This window comes from Fringilla coelebs, assembly GCF_963513975.1.
Source record: "Fringilla coelebs genome assembly, chromosome: 1".
NCBI lineage: Eukaryota > Metazoa > Chordata > Aves > Passeriformes > Fringillidae > Fringilla > Fringilla coelebs.
Genome location: NC_140028.1, coordinates 112,074,939 through 112,092,973, shown reverse-complemented (window position 1 = coordinate 112,092,973; position 18,035 = coordinate 112,074,939). Strand labels below are relative to the sequence as shown.

The 18,035-nt window shown below is 41.7% G+C and overlaps 1 protein-coding gene across 1 annotated transcript in view; it reads left to right on the top strand.

Annotated features, from left to right (window-relative positions):
• The first annotated feature begins 564 nt into the window (after nucleotides 1-564).
• STT3B (STT3 oligosaccharyltransferase complex catalytic subunit B) overlaps nucleotides 565-18,035 on the top strand; it is a 50,953-nt gene continuing 33,482 nt past the window's right edge. The window contains exon 1 of the mRNA XM_084218449.1: nucleotides 565-995. Within this exon, the coding sequence (XP_084074575.1) occupies nucleotides 763-995 (233 nt within the window). The 5' untranslated portion in view covers nucleotides 565-762. The remainder of the gene's footprint in view (nucleotides 996-18,035) is intronic.

Genomic DNA, 18,035 nt, shown 5'->3' with positions numbered 1-18,035 from the left:
TGACTCCCGGGCCGCGTTCCGATTGGACCAAATGACTGCCAGTCAACTACTCCAACGGCTGGCTCCGGGCGCGACGTCCCCCTGCGCGCGGGGCTGTGCCGCTCTGATTGGCTACTCGGGGATGACCCGCCCCTTTTAAATACCTGTCGCTCCGTGACAGGCCGTCACCGAAGTTCCTGTTAGGAGGGCGCTACCCGAGGGGATCGGTCCCGCCCCCTCGCCTTCTCCTGGGAGTCCCGCCCTCCCCCGCTAGCTCCTCCCTCTCCGGAGGGGCGGCAATGTCAAACGGCCCGCTCGGGAGGGAGGGAGGACGGGAGCCGCGATCCGCCCCTTTCCCTCCCGCCTGGATCGCGTCAGCAGCCCCCTGCCGGCAGAGCCCCCTCCCCACCCCGGCGCTGCCCCTCGGAGTCGCGCGCGCGCCCCGGGCCGTCTCCAGCCCCGCCCCTCCGGCTCCTTGACCCCGCCTCCGTCCTGTCGATGGCCCCGCCCCTCGGGCTCGCGCGCGCCGTGCCGTGCTCCCCCCCGCGCCGGGGGACGGTGACGGCGGCGGCGGGTGGAGGAAGCAGCGGCAGAGCCCGGGTGCGCCAGGAGGCGGCAGGGAGTCAGCGAGGAGCGCCGAGCAAGAGCGGGCGGGCTCCGCCCCGCCCCTTGCCGAGCCCCCCGCCCCCTGCCCTTCCTCCCTCCTCTCCTCCCCTCCTCCGCCTCCTCCTCCCCGCACGCGCCGGGCGGAGGGAGAGGCTGCGAGGGAGCCCCGGGTACAACATGGCGGAGCACTCGGCCCCCGACCACAAGCACAGACCCGCCGCCAACTCCGCGGCGCCGCTCCACAGCCGCGCCGGGGCGGGCGGAGGCCTGTCGGGGGGCCTGTCGCAGCCGGCGGGCTGGCAGTCCCTGCTCTCCTTCACCATCCTCTTCCTGGCCTGGCTGGCTGGATTCAGCTCCCGGCTCTTCGCCGTCATCCGCTTCGAGAGCATCATCCACGAGTTCGACCCCTGGTCAGTCGTCGCCGCCGCCGCCGCCGGGCGGGACGGGGAGGCGGGAAAGCACCGCGCCATGAGCCGCGGCGGGGGAGACCCGCGGGTTCCCTCCGCCGTGGCCGCGGGGACGGCGGGAGGGCCCCGCCGCCCGCCCCCTGCTCCGCCACTCCGCGAAGTTGCGCCCCTGGCTGTTCCCCGGAGGGAGCCGGCAGCCGCGGCCGCCCCGGGAGCCGAGGAGGGAGGCAAGGAGAGAGAGAGGGAGGCGGTGCGGACGGGACACGCTGTGGCAGGTCGGAGGGAGCGTGAGGGGTCGCCACCGCGGCGCGGGAGAAGGGAAGCGCCGGGAGCGAGCGGCGATGCCGGCGCTGGGGTGTCCCCTGCGGCGGAGACCTCGGCAACGGGGCGGCGGCAGTTCCCCCGCATCTCTTGGAGTTGCGGCAGGACTCTCCGAGGGGCACGGGGAAAGAAAGTTGTGGCGCTGGCAGGGAATGGGGAGTGGGGCCGGAGTCAGGGGCTGGTAGCGAAACAGTTGTGCCAGGCGTGACCCGCGCCCCGGTCCGGGTCCCGCTGTCGCGGCGCCGGTCCCGTGTGTGCGGTGCGGCTTCCCGAAGTGGTCTTTACTCGAGTCCTTGTCGGCCGGGGAGGGAGCAGGGTGAGGAATGCACTGCAGGAAGTAATCTTCATAAAAGTGACTTGAGGGATTACAGCGAATTGGGTGACATTGATTTACTGCCAGGTGTTTCGAAGCTGCGTTTCTGAGCCCAAGGACTTTTGCTGTTTCCCACACATCTTGATTTTTGCAAAGATTGCTTTCCCTCCTGTAGAAGCCGTCTGTTCTCTTTCCCTCTTGTAGGGGACCGAAACCATTTTATGGATGAGATGAAGAAATGCTGCACTCGTTCCTTGCAGCACAGCGAAGTGAAAGATGACAAGACTTGTGGGGCAGGGTAGTTGTAATGCAAAAACGTGACAGTGAATTTTTTATATTACTGGTTACTTCATCCTGGGAATCCGTGGGGTTTTTAGAACTTTAAGTAGGGTAAGTGGCAGATGACTTTAGAATAGTGGATTGTCAGATTTTAATTTAAAATTTTATGTCTTGGGTCTCACTGTTAATTGCACAAAGGAAGGAGATGCTTCGATTTTAAATGCACGCTAGATATTCTGTGTTAAATTTCACCTAAAATCGTAGCTGAAATTGTACTTCTCTGCAAAGCATGCACTCCACTTTGATACTTTCAAAAGCACAACTTCCTCTTTTCTAGTTGGCTTTTCCCCCCTCACTTTTCTCCCCCCCACCCGCAAATGTAATCCATTCACAAATCGTGGCTCAGAATAGTGGATAGAGAACAAGGAATGGCTTTGTTTTTAAATGCTGTGTGAAGTAATAAACCTTTGTGATGTGAAAGCCAAGTATCTCAAAATATCTTCAAAATGTCAAGTAATTGCCCATGATTTAAGTGTTTTTCTGCAGACACAAATGAATGGAAGAAGTGCAGACTTCCAATTAATAAAAGTTAGGAATGAGGGGGAGCACAGTTTAAACACATCTACAACGAGACTATGAACCTGAGTTTGTATCCTGTGAAGCGGTTACCTTCTAATCTAAATTTAAGCATAAAGGCTCTCCTTTCTATTATGGAGGAAACTTTTAAGCATGCAACCTACATATTTGTGCCAATTTTATCTGATCTTTATAGTCAAGACTCATCCTTGTTGGATAAACGAAAATTTTACAGTGCTGAGTTGCGTAACTTCTTACTAAGCCCTGAAGGACACTAAAATGGTGCTATGGGAGTTAAGTTCATAGTAATGATCTAGCTGTAAAGGTAAACTCCTGTTTAAAGCAATGTGTAAATTGATGCAAAGTCATCTTCCTGAGTACACAAACAGAAGGCATTGCTGCCTGTGCTGCTGGATGTACCCTTGTTAATTAGGGAATAGATGAAGTTGACAAAACTCATTGATTTTAATGCAGGTCTGTGAGAAGCAGTTGAAATGTCAAGAATCATGCCAGTGTCGTGTTGCTGCATGCCAGAAATGGTAGAGGCAAATGCACTTAAGTTAATTAGTAGGAAAGAGAACCTAAAATGGTAGAAACTGAGTGAAAACAAAGGTCTTTCTCTATTGGAGCAGCAAGATTGTTGGAAAGAGTAAAAAATGATGTTGCTCTCTTAAAGAGTGTGGAGTAGCTAGGTGGAAATGGTTTTTCATGTTGCAGGGGTCTTAAAAGTCTGAATGTAATATGGGAAAGGAGCTTATGAAAAGACTAGTAGCAGTGCTTTGTTTCTAATTTTTTTAAACATTTCATTTAGCAGCTTCTCCAGGTAAACTGGATTTTTTTTTTCAGGACAGTGGTCATAGACTTTACTGTGAAAGAGTTTGATATTTTTCTCAATTATTTTGGCTTTTCCTGTCAAGCTTGCATAGGATATCTTGCAGTGTGTTGTTAAGTCAGTCACCTATTCTCTAATATTTGTTTTGTGCTCCAGAGAGGAAACTGAGGTATAGCTGATAAAATGAGGAGCATTAGGCAAATTGTTTATTCTTTAGAATTTAAAAATATCGTTGACTCTAAGGTGTAGAAAGCTTTCCTATTTACTTAGGAATCCAGTTTCCTGGCATGGACATATGGAACCAGCAAGGGTGGGGAGAACGGCAGAATTGCCTTGGATTTTCTACATATTAATTGAATCAAATACCACTTTTTTTTTTTCCTAGCATCCCTTTCAACCTGCCTTTCTGACAGTAAAATTAGGTTGTGATTTGGCATAGAAAGGAGATTTGCTGCTTTTGTAAAGTCAGCCACTGAGACTCACTTGTGTTGGCATTTCTTCCAGAAATGACCCAAATGTAGTACGATAGGCCAAGGCAGTAGAGGGAGGACGGTGTTTGATTTTTCATCTCCATTGAAATACAATGCCAGTGCAAGGTAAAACCAAGCTGGTATTTTGAGGTCACCGTGCTGTCACTTAAGAACTTGTGACCTCTACATTATGACTAGGTTTACTGGGCTTTTTTTTTTTTTTTACACTGACTACCTATTTTATGCAGTATTTTCACTTTTTGATTTATTTCTCATGTCATGTTTACTTTCCATACTTGAGCTGGTCCAGAGACTTTGAGAAATGTGTGTGCTTCTTGGCAGCTTCTAGGTCAGGTGAGCTGATACGTGAAGTCAGGCAGCACATTAAGATGTACCATTGACAGGCTTCCAGCATTTAATTCCAGGATTTCATTCTAAGACCAAGAACTTGAAACATGGATAGTGATGGTAACATTGGAATGGACAGACTTCATGTCTGAAATCTGGTTCATCTGTTGGCTGGTTTGGCAGCTGGGTGGACCAAGAGCTTAATTTTGGTCCTGTATACACACAAGTGCAGAGTGAAAGCTTCACATGAAAGTACAACAGCAGATTTAACTCAGTTGTTAAGTGAGGGCATTCTTACTGTCAGATGTTGCCTTAAATGTCAACCTGGCTGCAGAACCAAGGCAATCAAAATCATGGAGCCCTTGAACAGAGACTACTTCTATGCACTGGTTTTGTAAAGTACAGCTCCAGCATGTTCATTTGCTATTTCTTTTGGCTGCTTGCATCATATATATATATGAGATGCATATATATGTATGTGTGTATATGTATAAAAAATAAGCTGTATGTGTGCATATGTATACATATAAGATAGATATAGCAAGACAGTTGCATTCTGATACTGCTACCAAGTAAAATGATAACAACTTTTGGTACATCAGTAGTCTTCAGGGAGTACTGTCAAAATAGTACATTCATTCTGTTTGTACAGTTCTTACCATTAAGTCACACGTGTGAGAACTGTATCTGAATCATTAATCATATCCCATGACATGAGATCAAACTTCTCTTTCCCCTGAGAATTTTAACATCATGCTAAAAGCCAGATTAATACCAGTTACCCTAGTGAAAGCTTTCTTAGGCTGGAATACCAAAGCTCATATGTGTGAGCATGAGACCCTCTCCCTACCAGTTTGCACGTGCAGGATGATGCACCAGTGCAGGCTTTGTCAGTTCCATTTGCCTACCTTCTCCTGCTGCGAATGTTGTCTTCTACATGCCTGCTAGCTCTTGTTAATGAAGAGCACTACCACATTCTCATACACATTTTTGGGCTCTTCCAGACCAGCAGCATTATCTCTCCAGCTACCATCTTTTTACCTGCCATTAGGGGTGACCGTTGTTTATTGTACCTCACTCTGAGGTAATGTAATTGTCCCGGTAGCAAATATGGCTTATAGATATAATAGCAGTCCACTTTCTCATCACTGATACCATAATCTAGTGTTAGTGGGGTTTGGTGAATGGGGGTTAACTGGTTAAAGTAAACCTAAGGTCAGTGTCATTGCTTGGGTTTCAGAGACAGGCAGGTTAAAAGAAGTTGAGTTTTATCTCAGCCACAGTCAAATATACTGGTTTTGCCACGTTCAAATCAATCATGTTTGCCAGATGGATCCTTGAGCTGTTGTAAACTTGTTTCATTAATGAAAACATAATTTAGCATCTATTAATATGGCATGAAACCTTCCTTAAAATTCAAAGTGTAACTGAAGTGAACATAAGAAGTGATGTATGGAATTGATCAATCATTGGTGGTTGTGGGTTTGTGTTGTAGTTACCTGATCTGAGTTGACTTCTGGAGTAGCTCTCCTCTGTTGCCCACTGTGCAGTCTGGTTTTTTTTTCTTCCTGCTTGCTATAAAGCAGTCATAGTAAATTCAGTAAGGTAAATTGTTGAAATGCTGTAACATTTTAGTTTGCCACCAGTTTTTATATTACAGTTTAATCTCTTATTTTTGAGGAAGAATATGAACATTGGGAGGGAATGTAAATAGTAACTGATGTTAGGGGATAAACTGGGATTGAGTGACAGAGGGAAGGTGTATACAAATAAAACCAGAGCAGATTGAGACACTGGAGCAACAGGTGATGAAAGAAGAGGTAAATAAGAGCATGTTAAGTTGGTGTTCATAAGGAGAGGGGAAAAAATTGTGTAAAGAGGATAGTATCGATAATACAAATTGCCAGTGCCCACCCAGGTAATTCATCTGGCCACTGCTTCCCTGCTAGTGCCTCTTGCTGGGAAAATAGCAGATTGTGTACTAAATGAATTCTTGAGAGTTGACAGCCACTTTGGTCTCCAAACTGGATCTGTCTTTTTGGAACCTTTCAGCCCATCACACAGTCCCTGTTCAAGAGAAGTACATAAATGTGGATCTGTTTAGGAAACATTTCTCACAGACTTCAGGGTTTTTTCCCAAAACAATTCCTTTTCTTTATAATCTTAGACAACTTCCAGACCTCAGGAAAGAATTTGATGCCAATTCAGTTTGAATATAATCACTTTGAATTAATTTTGAGATGTTGCAAATTTCATGAGATTCATATTAAAAACTTACTACACGTTCTTCATTCACAAGTGTTTTGATTTTGTGAAGTGAGAAGTACTCTATTTCTGTTTTATTAAAATATAGATTTTAATATTATATTTACTGTTAACATTTGAATGAGTTTTTATACTCTAGTAGTACTAATAATTTTAACAGAATTTCAGGTTACTCAAATTCGTTTCTGCCATTTTATTATAGTAGGAAAAATATTTAGCATAGAGTCCAGATCTGACTCAGTAGGGACTGTGTGCTCATGAAAGGAAAGGTTAGAGATTTTCATGTGGGAATAGTCTTCCAGGCTTTACCACCACCCCACTACCTACCCTTTAATGAGGAGGATCCAAATCAGGCATTTTTTTGATCACTTCTGTTGCAGTATGACATGGGCTGAGAAACTGTTAGCACAAGTTAGCCTGGCTTTTGGGGTTTCTCCATTATAAGGTATTGTTGACCTACTTGGAGGGAGCTGTTTTGAAAAGTAAATTTTTCTGTAAGGTTGATATGGTGGTAAAGTCAAGATGATGTGCACTTGACTGTACTGGACTTCTCTACTGCTTGTGAAATTGCAAAAATAGGTAAATATTAGAAGTGTAATGGAAGGAGAATAATTTGGTAAAAGAACATTGGACAAAGTTGAAGGCATAGCAGAAACTGCTTTGTGAGTGGGGAGACCTCAGGCTACATTTGTTCAGTTGGAGTGATGCAGCTGAAAAGCAATTCACTGTGTGGCCTCATAAAATAGCAGTCATGCAAGAATCAAGTCCCTGCTCTGTATCTACTATTGTCTACTACCATCTTTACTTAGCACGTAGTGCTTCTCTCCTCACTTGCACTACTTGTAATTGGGGTGAACACCTCATCAGGTTTCATGTGGGTGCAGTAATGGGCTTATGCATGATAGGTAGGAGGGGCAGTGTTCATAAAACATGTGCAGAGACTCCCTACAGACTTCTTGTGGAAGACATATGAGGTGAGATAGAATGCTTGCAAAGTGTTGACCCGTTTATTGATTTATGGATAGCAGAACAAAACATGAAAAAGAAAACATATCTAAATGTTCTATGTAGGCTGGGTCAACTGAACCATCGAGTTTAGCTTTTAATGCCATGGTTTTTTTTAATGGTCTTCAGCAAACACTCACAAACACTTGACTAACTAGAGCAAATGCTATGATTAAAATCTTGAATGGACTTTTTTTTGGCAGATATCCTATTATTTGAACAGTTTAATACGTTCAGCTTTTAAAACAGAAATTTTATTTGATTACGTAGGGTTGAAGTGGTTTATAAAGGTTAGCTTTGCTTCCTATCATAACTCTATCTAATAGTCTCTAGTTCTGGCGGTCTGTAATCCCAATACTCATGTTTTTGAACCTGTCTCATGTTGAACTGGTGGGGAAAGGGGAGAATAAAAATTTTGGCTAGTATAGTTTGCAAGAAAATTCAAAATCCTTTAGGAATTAATAGGTTTTAAGTGGATTAAGGGGACACTAAGTTTAGGCAGGTGTCTTTGCTGTTCCACAAGAATCTCCTCTAATTTAGTCAGGTTATTTTCCATTTAATGTCTAACTGTGCATGTGTTGCAGAATTTGCTCCTGAAATTTTGAAAATTCCATACTTGAAAGCCCTTTGAGGTACATTTGTACTGACATTTAGGGCTACTCCTGAGGGCTTCTTTCTACTCAGGAAAGCTATTAAAGCTACTACTTTTGGGGCGTGTGGAGCTTGCATTCTGTAGCAGGTTGTGTGACAATGTTTTTATTATTATTAACTCATTTAGCAAAACTTCTTGGAGCCATCAGTCTTACTACTTGCTTGGAGAGCAAAGTGAACTTAGGACATGTATTGCTCTAGCCTTTTTATAGTATGTCCATCACATAGACTGCATTTCTGGCCCCATAGCTGAGCAGAGTTTGTGGTCTTCATCTGAAATGTGTCTGGGAATCAAACGGAGATGTTTATAATGTGGGTAGCTGCTTGGTCTGGGCTGGAGGGGTACCGTGAAATTGACCCTAATGCTGCACCGCACCTTACATAAGTTGAAGCAGCCTGGGGAATGAATTTAAGGATATAGATACAAATAAAATAGATCAGCTTCTGTATTTCCCAACTTACTGCTGCTTTCCCAATGTAAAAGCTCCTTTGGCATTTTAGAGAATTAAATACTTGCTATACTTCAAAAGTGCTTGCTATTATGTGAGGCAATATTACTGTGCTTTAGAAAAAGAAATGGTCTGTTTTAAACAAGGAATAACTGAGTATTTGTACATGAGTGCTTTAAGAGCAGGAAATGGTATTTAAAATGTCTGTCTGCTGTGGGGGACCTGAGTCCAGTATCAAATGTTACTTTTTCAGAGCCCATCTAACATAAATAACTGTAAATGATAATATCTTCCAGGTGTTACAGTGCTTATCATATAATTTTCTGTGGCAGTCAAATTACGGGTTATGTTAGTTTGTTAGGTAAAAGAGCATGTTCAAGTTCTCTTCAGCTGATAATCCATGAGGAAGTGCAAAACACCTTTTCAAAACTTCCCTCACTTAAACAAACAAATTCCTTGGGAAACTACATTGCAATGGAGGATGTGAGTTTGGCTTGATTATTATTTTTTATGGTTTTCTCAGTGGGATTCCTATTTTCCTCCAAACTGTTTTACAAAGTATTGTTTACATTTATTTAAAATAGTGGCTCACTGTATGGATGGGCACTCTATATCCTGGTTTAGTATGGATTTTGCGGAAGGGAAGAATAACATGTAATTGTGTAATTTTAAACTGTTCTAGCACATGTGATTACATTTTTTCAGTTCTTTATTTTTTCAGTCTCTGTATTCTCTTTTTTGCAATTACTATGCTATAAATGACCGCCAAGTTCTTTAAATTCAAGAAATGTGATTTTATTTATTTTTATTCCTGTTTTCACAATAGATTGATATGTTAAGAAAGTCTAGGCATGGAAAGTACATCTTAGAGGATGCAGCTGATTGAGAGGAACACATTTAATAGAATATGTGTGTGTTATAGCCAGAGGATTCAAAAATAGAGTGATACAGAAGCAAAACATAACAAAACAAGCTTTCCTGTCCTGAGTACTTACCCAACTTTACATATAGATATATATATATAAAAAAATAAAAATACAGTCTATTGTATATGTTGAATGTGCTAACTCCTTGTCCTAAACTTAGCCCAAACAGCATTTGGAAGTTCAGTTAAATAATTTAAAATTTCATAAATATTTTTGAAACATTTATTTTGGAAAAAGGTGATTTCATCTTCATCGTTGAAATAGTTGATTATTTGGGTTTTAAAGGTCTTTAAAACGTCTTTAATTTTTTTCTCTGGTAGATAAAAATAGGTAAAATGCCCTAAAGTTGCAATTCTTCTAATTTAGAAAGTCAGCAAAACAAAATTGGAGCTTTGGCATTGTATCAATGGTAACAATGACAGTAAATGGATGTCTCTCCAACTCTCTGTTGTAGAATGAAAGTCATGAAAGCCAGTGAAGTGTTTGAGTTTTCCAAGAAGCTGTGTAATGCTACTGTGTTTTGACTTTTATCTTACTCAGGTGACTAGAATGATTCATCTATTGTCAGATGTCTGAAGTAACAGTTGAAAAGCTATTGCATGTGTCTCACAATTAATTTTACTCTGTAACAGTTTTAATCTTTCATTTGCCAAATAGAAAATGGATCTTGACACTGGAGACACTACCTTAAACATTAGCAACAGTATCTTAATTTGTGATGTCTCAGGTCAGCTAGTAATGACAACTGTAATTATTCTCCTATGGCTAAATGGGAGCCAAGGAATTTTTAGTGTTTTAATTTTGTATTCCACCTTTACTTCACCAACATTAGCCCCTCTCTCCTACAATAAAGCCCTGTTTTTGCTAGGCACAAGGTTGGATGATGTATTTTGTGTGAAATGGGTCATGCTTGTAATTGTTCCATCACTGAATTTTATTTTCTGGCTTTTGCTTTTGTAAGTCAGCTTCAGGGTTCTTTTTTCTTTATGCTTCCATTGCACTCTGGTTTCAACAAAACATTCTTAGCTATGCACATCATGGTTTTGCTTTGTGTGAGTGTGTTCCACACGGTGCCATCTGCTGTCTTCTTTCAGGGCTACCTTCAAGAAGAAAAAGGCACAGAACAGCGCATTTATGGAGAGAGTTGAGAGGGCATATGGTCTGGTGGGGATTGAAGCATGAAAGGCCCTGTAAGAGACCAGCTTAATTCATGTTTGGAGAGCAAGAAGAGAGAAGATTTAGGATTATGTGACCTAAGAACTGTCCCTTGAGAACTTATACCATGTCTTTCCGAATAACTCTTACATACCCCTGCAGTACACAGCTTTTCAACCCCAACTGAATTGAAACTGAACCTCTTGCTTTAGTCTTCTTTCCCCATGTTCATGGTCAGCCACAAATTCATTTTATGTCACAGTGGGGCAGCAGCAAAAGGATACGCTTTGATTTAATAAAATGGCTTTAGAAATGAAACTCGTCCTTTTAGTGTTCTAAGACAGAGGGGCTGTAGCTACCAAACTGTATATACCAATGTAGTTGGCTGGTCAAAGAGGTGGTTTACTTTAGAAAGGGCACGTTCCTGGACATAGGATAAAGGAGGCAATGGTGGGTGTTGTCTCTGAATATTTCTGTACTAACATTTGTGACAGCTTCAAAGCATATGTGTGTAATAGCAAGCCTAGCTCATGGTTAAAGTGTTCCCCCACCTTAACATTTTCAGGTCATATCTAAGCATTCATGGGATTTTGCTGAAATGACAGAGGAGCGCAGTGAAATAGCTAAATATCTACAGTAGCGTAAGACTGAGCAATACTAGAAGTTTTATCACGTAATGAGAAAATGAACATGTAACTTCAATTTCACATTGTACATGGCAGGAATTTAATATTAATTATAAATACTGTCTTAAATGCTGAGCACTGCAGTCATCACAGTACACTTAATCTTTAGCATTTCTGTGAGAATACCTAAAAAGTAAATAACATTTTGTTATTACGCTTGTGTTTCCTGTGCATAGTCTTTAAAGAAACACTGATAGCTATGAAGTACAATTCTTAACAGCTTACATTAAATTCAGCGAAAACTTTGGGTTTCTTTGTAGTCTAGACTTGGAGCAGTGTGAAAGATACAAAATAGAAGTAGTTAATAACTCATTTTAAATTCTGCTTGCCATACTTATTTGAGACGAAATCAGGTACTGAAAGTATCCGAATGCAAAATACAGTTAGAAAGATAAACTCCACTCTGTGTATTGTGAGGAAGGATGAAGGCCGCTTTCAGTTTTCAGCTACTTTCCTGGTCTTTGTTTATTTTATTGGTGACATCCTATTCCGACACTAATTTGCTCCAGTGTGAGAATATACAGTCACTTTGCAAGCATCTTTTTGCCCTCAGCTAGGGGTCATGATCCCTTCTGTTGGACTGTATTAATAGATGTGAGTACTTTTAATCTGCTTCAGAATAAATTCAGTTAAAATAGTTGAGATCATAGAATCATTTAGGTTGAAAAAGACCTCTTTGAGAAATGGGTCCAACCATTAACCCGGCACTAGCATGTCCCACCTCTTTTAAACACTTCAGGGGTTGGTGAGTTAACCCCTTCCTGGGCAGCCTGTTCCAATGCTTAACAACCCTTTCAGTGAAGAAAATTTTCCAAATACCTAATTAAATCTCCTCTGGCGCAACTTGATGTTTCTTCTTGTCATCTTGCTTGTTACCTGGGAGAAGAGGCTGACCCCCACCTGGCCACAACCTCTTTTCAGTGTTTGCAGAGAGTGATAATGTTGCCCATAAACTTCTTTTTCTCCAAGCTGAACAAACCTAGCTCTTTCAGCTGATCCTCACAGGACTTGTGCTCCAGGCCCTTCACCAGCTTCCCTGCCCTTCTCTGGACTCCTTTCAGCACATCAGTGTTCTTTTTTGTCTGAAAACTGAACACAGGATTTGAGGTGTGGCCTCACCAGTGCTGAGCACAGGGGGACAATTCCTGCCCTGGTGCTGCTGGCCACGCTACTGCTGATACAGGCCAGGATGCCATGGGCCTGCTTGGCCACCTGGGCACACACTGGCTCATGTTGAACCTGCTGTTGAACCAGGTCCTTTTCCGCCATTCAGCTTTCCAGCCACTTTTTTCCAAGCCTGCAGTGTTCCGTGGGGTTGTTGTGATCCAAGTCCAGGACCCAGCACTTCACCTTGTTGAACCTCATATATCTGGCCTTGGCCCATCATTCCAGCCTGTCCAGATTCCTCTGCAGAGCCTTCCTGCCATGTGGCAGATCAACACTCCCACCCAACACCTGCAAACTGACTGAGGGTGCACTTGATCCCTCATCCAGATAATTGATAAAGAAATTAAACTGGCCTGGCCCCAACACTGATCCCTGGGCATTTGTGACCAGCTGCCAACTGGATGCAACTCCATTCACCATCACTCTTTGGGCTTGGCCATCCAGCAAAGAGTGTACCTGTCCAAGCCATGAGCTGCCAATTTCTCCAGAATGCTATGGGAGTGCTGTCAAAGGCTGCAGTAAGGTCTAGATAAACAACATCCACGGTCTTTCCCTCATCCACTAAGTGTCATCTTGTCATAGGAGATCAGGTTGGTCAAGAGGTACCTGCCCTTCATAAACCCATCCTGAATGGGCCTGATACTGGTTGTCCTGTATGTGCTGCTTGATTGTGCTCAAGATGATCTGCTACATAACCTTCCCTGGCGCCAAGGCGAGGTTGACAGGCCCGGAGTTTCCTGGATCCCCCTTCACACCCTTCTTGTGGGTGGACATCACAGTTGCTGACTTTGGTCTACCGGGATCTCTCTGGTTGGTCAGGACTGCTGTGTAATTATTGGAAATAGCTTAGTGAGCACTTCTGCCAGCTCCCTCAGTACCTTTGGGTGGACCCCATGCAGCTTTGTATGTGTTTGAGTGGTGCAGTAGATTGCTGACCATTGTCCCTTAGAGTATGGGGACTTCATTCTGTTGCTCATCCGAGTCTTCCAGCTCAGGGAGTTGGGTACTCGAACAACAGCTGGTCTTACCCTAAAAGGCAGAGGCATAGAAGCATTAGGTACTTCATCCTTTGTCACTGTTTTCTTCCATATCCATCAAAGCCTGGAGGTTCTCCTTAGCCTTCCCTTTGTTGCTGATTTATTTATAGAAACATTTTTTGTTGTCTTTTATGGCGTCTTTAGTGTCGTTTGCTTTTTAGCTGTGATTCAAGCTAATTTGTCCGTTTTGCGGACAGAAGCGGAATAGGAGCACTTTTGCACTCCTTTTAGCTAGCAAAGGTTAGTTGAAGGATAACTGCCACAGTTAAATTTGCATGTATAATTTAGTACAAGGCATCTTAGAGTTGGGAATACTTTTGATTTTTCCTTATGCCTTTCCACTTTGGGCTTTATTCATGTGTTTTTCTTTTCAGCTTTATTTGTTTACGGTGTAATTAGATCTGTCTCTAGGTTGCTGTAAACCCTGTGTGTATTGTTTGGTTTGTTCTGCAGGTAGTTCTGTCTATATACATACATACCCACAGGTGAAAATTGTCTGATTGGTTCTACAGTCTTTGGGAATGCAATGTTTGGGTCTATTTATGCCTGGTTACTGAAGGGTTAAGCAGAATTTGAGCAGACATCCTCAAGTTAGATAAAATTAGGTCTTTAACCTGGTGTTAATCACAGGACAGAAATTCTTCAAGTTAGACTGTGTCTGTTCTGCTCTGATGATGCTTTGTATTATCCACTCTGAAACAATTTTTATTTTCTCATCAGTTATTGTATTAAAAAGTCAGTAAGTTGATACAGCAACAGGTGGGGTTCAACAGGTGCACTATAAGAGATCCAGATTCTTGCACTAAACATGATCTATCTGCCAAGAGACCAATGGAAATAAAGTACAGTCAGAGAATTCAGGCAAGGAAGACTGACATTAGATGCAGGAGGAAGAATAGCAGATGCATTAAGAAATGTACTAAAGAGCAAATATGTAAGGATTTTTGGATGAAAAGCTACCTTATTTTAACTTGCTAAACTGACTTAGATGTGCAGCCACAACACTGTAGATACTTGTAATTCCTCTGAGCTAAAGAACCTTTTGTTGCCATAATTTGTACGGAGTGATTTGATGTCTAATGTCTGAGTTTGGTTGGATTTACCCTTTGTCATGTTACAAAGTTCAAGTAACAGACTCTTGACAATTGAGGGTTGTATGAAATAATTTCTGCTAAAGCTTTTCTATGGTGCTATAACTGTTTAAATGTTCTGCCAGAAGTAAGATTGTCACTGCTTAAATATCATCTGTGATGTGAGGAATCTGGAGCCTTTCTAAGGGTCCTGTTTACTTTTTACCATGTCTTCTATTTTACAGGGTAGAAGCAGTTTGCCAGGCCATCTTGCATCCAAACTGATTTCTTAAATTTCACTTAATGGGAAGTGAAGTTGGTTCAAATGCATTTTGGGTGTAGCTGGTACTTTCTCAATTGCCACAGCGTTGCAGCATATACGTGACTTTATTTTGTAATAGAGATGAAGGCTGTGCCACATACTTCCAAGAAGTTAAAATATAATTGAAGTACCTGCAATGAACAGTAAATTTCCTTTTTTGTACTCTGTATTTCAGACTGTTACAAAGGTTATTATTTGCTTCTGCACACATACTAGGTCTTGCTACAAGATAGCAGATATTTTTGGGATCAGTTTAATTAGGAGTCCAGTGTAGTTATTTAGGTGTTAAAGGTTGCTTTTCTATACTAGGAGACGGTGAAAAAAGTGGCTTGGAGCTAGCTGCCTCTGTTCCCTGTTACTTCTCATGAAGCAGTCATGTTTACCTCACTGATTTTTAGTACCATATTTTTCATAGCATGGATATTTTGCTCTTAAAATATATTGTTCATCTAATAGCCTTTTAATTCCTTCCTGCCAAGCAGATCCTCATGTATCAGCCTTTAACTTAGAAGACCTTGGAGTTAAGCTGTTTCCATCATTTTTAAAACAAGTACAGCACAAATTTGATCTGGAAAAACACCCTCTTGAACATATTCTTGAATTTGATGCAAAGCTTTCCCAGTTGCAGCATGCAAGGCTTATTGTGCCACAGAGTAGCCCAAGAGCATTTAGAAAGAAACAAACATAGCACTATAGGGTTTTTTGAGTTTGTGATAGTTAATACTGTATTGAGGAGAGAATTGATGCCTCTCAAGAAGCTGATGCTGTCAAAAGGTACAGAGCCAACATTGTCATCAATTTGGACGCCAGTTGTAGTGTGGTATCTGGGGTAAAGTGTATGTCCATCCATAAAAAAGAAAGCAAGCATTCCATTTTTGCCTGTAAAAATTTCAAATTATTCTGTTTCCATCCTGTCTTTGAAACCTCTTGAGAATTTTGACTGTCCCAAGAAAAATGTCATCATCGCTTTCTTCTTAGGTCTAAAATGTTGTTACATGTTATGAATGTTAAAATTCACTGGCAAAGTATGCCTTTTAATATTGATAAAACAAATGCCTTTCATAATAATTTTCCTTGAGATATGGAATAGTTCAAAAGCAAGACCAAGAAAAAGTAACAGAAAACCTAATAGGCATTAGGGGAAGCATCTGAAGTTGTAGACAGATACACGCCCACTGCAGTGGTGATGGGAAGCATACCGTGGTTTCAGATGGTGGTATATTGTGTGAAAACATACAAATTGTGATCATGGAGTGCTCTGAAAAGCTCACAGTTTGTTAGCAAAAATACTGGAGGTGCCCTGGGTTCTCTGAAGAAGCTGAGTGACTGTATGCTCCTTGTAGAATTTTTTATCATTAAGCTACTGGCAGCATGCAGTTCCTGATTTTAGCACTTGCTAAGCGTAACATCCTATTGCAGGCAGGGAAAATACCATGCCAAGTAGTGGCAGTGGGAAGGCTGTAATCCTTCTTAAACACATTGGGGACATTCTGATATTCTTAATGGTAATTCTTAATGGTTATTCTATAAACATTCTGGTATTCTTCGGGATCTCCATTGAGCTTAGTTGAGTATTGGGCCTGAAAAAATGTGTGCCATGCTGATTGTGTCATCCACCTTTTTTTTTAACTTGGCTTTCTCCTGGTTTACCTTCAGGGATTATTCTAAAGATGTTACAAAAAGGAGTTTTGTTTCTCAGCTGGATTCCAGGGACAGGAATTTCTTTCTCCTTTGACTCAAAATTTCCATAGTTTTTGAAGTTAGGTGGCCACATCACTACAAAACTTCTTGCCATTTTGTTGCGTCATCACTCTTACTAAGTTTAGTATAACAAGGGAGCCTTTGCCACATTTTTCTGAGGGGGTGAAATCTGAAATCAGAAGCAGGTCCATGGCCAACTTTGAACCTGAGGAAACTCAGAATGGCAGTATTGCTGCCAATTCTTTTTTCTAAGGTTTGTGATTGACAGTCAGCTTGAAGGACATGTATTTCTCTTTTCAAATGGCCTTACTTGTATCAAAACCCCTACAGATCATTTGAGCCTCTAAGTGTAGGGCAGTCTCAGTAGCTATCACAAATACTTGATATTATCTCAGAATGCTAAGAGTAATTACATATCCAGATATTTTGATATAAAAATGTAAAGACTAATCAATCAAAAATTGCATATTTAACCCAGTAAAACCATCAGTCTGCATCAGTCAAAGCCTTTATTTTTTCTTTCTGGTGGACTTGTCTTAGCAATCGTCTTTCAATCAAGTTTAGCAAGAACTGTGCAAACCTGTTCTGTGTCCCTTATGAAAGATGGGGTAGGGTTCATGTGCTCATGATCCCTGGGTGGTTGTTGTCTGGTGAGGTACAGAAGCTTGGGTGTGCCAAATGATAACAGTTTCCCCTAAAACCATAGTAGATATCTATCCAGAGAAATTCCAGGAGAAAAAAGATTGAAAGATTGGTGGTCACATTAGGACTTAAAATATATGTATGTATGTATGTATGTATGATGTCCTAATTAGGGATTAATTATATGATGTATGTATTAGACTTAGGACCTAATAAAACCATTCCACTGACATGAATGTAAGTTAAAAAGAAATGAATGTGAGATTTTTCTGAAATAAAATTGCCTGGTGGTTCTTCCATTTTGCAGAGTTGTCAGTTTTGGCTCAGGTAAACAGAAGACCACCCTCTATCTCATGGGTTCTTACACATGAGAGAGGTAGAGGTTGGTGTATGTTTTCTTCAGGCTTATTGTGAGGTTTAACACCTTAGGTTTGGGTTGTGGGGACCAGGAAAGGCTCTTTATGTGTCATAAGTACTTTTTCCTGTAGGTATTGCTGTTCCAAAGTTCTAATCTTGATTATTTGAAAATGGCTTAAATGTCCACACATACTTACCAAGGTTATAAACACAACACAAATAAGAATTTTCCTGATAAGAAAGACTTCCTTAGTGCCTTGAATTCATTATGTGATTGATTGGTTCTACACTTCCATTTTAAAAACCTTAAGCAGAATTCAGTGCGTTAATTGCTCATTTGCAGATACAGAGCTCAGAATGAGACTTGCAGGATCTTGTGTTTGTAGTATAGTCTGTGGGCAAGCAGGTGTTTTAAAATTTAAGTTGGAATACTGTATATATGTTTCTTTGTTTCAATGGAAGTTACTGAAG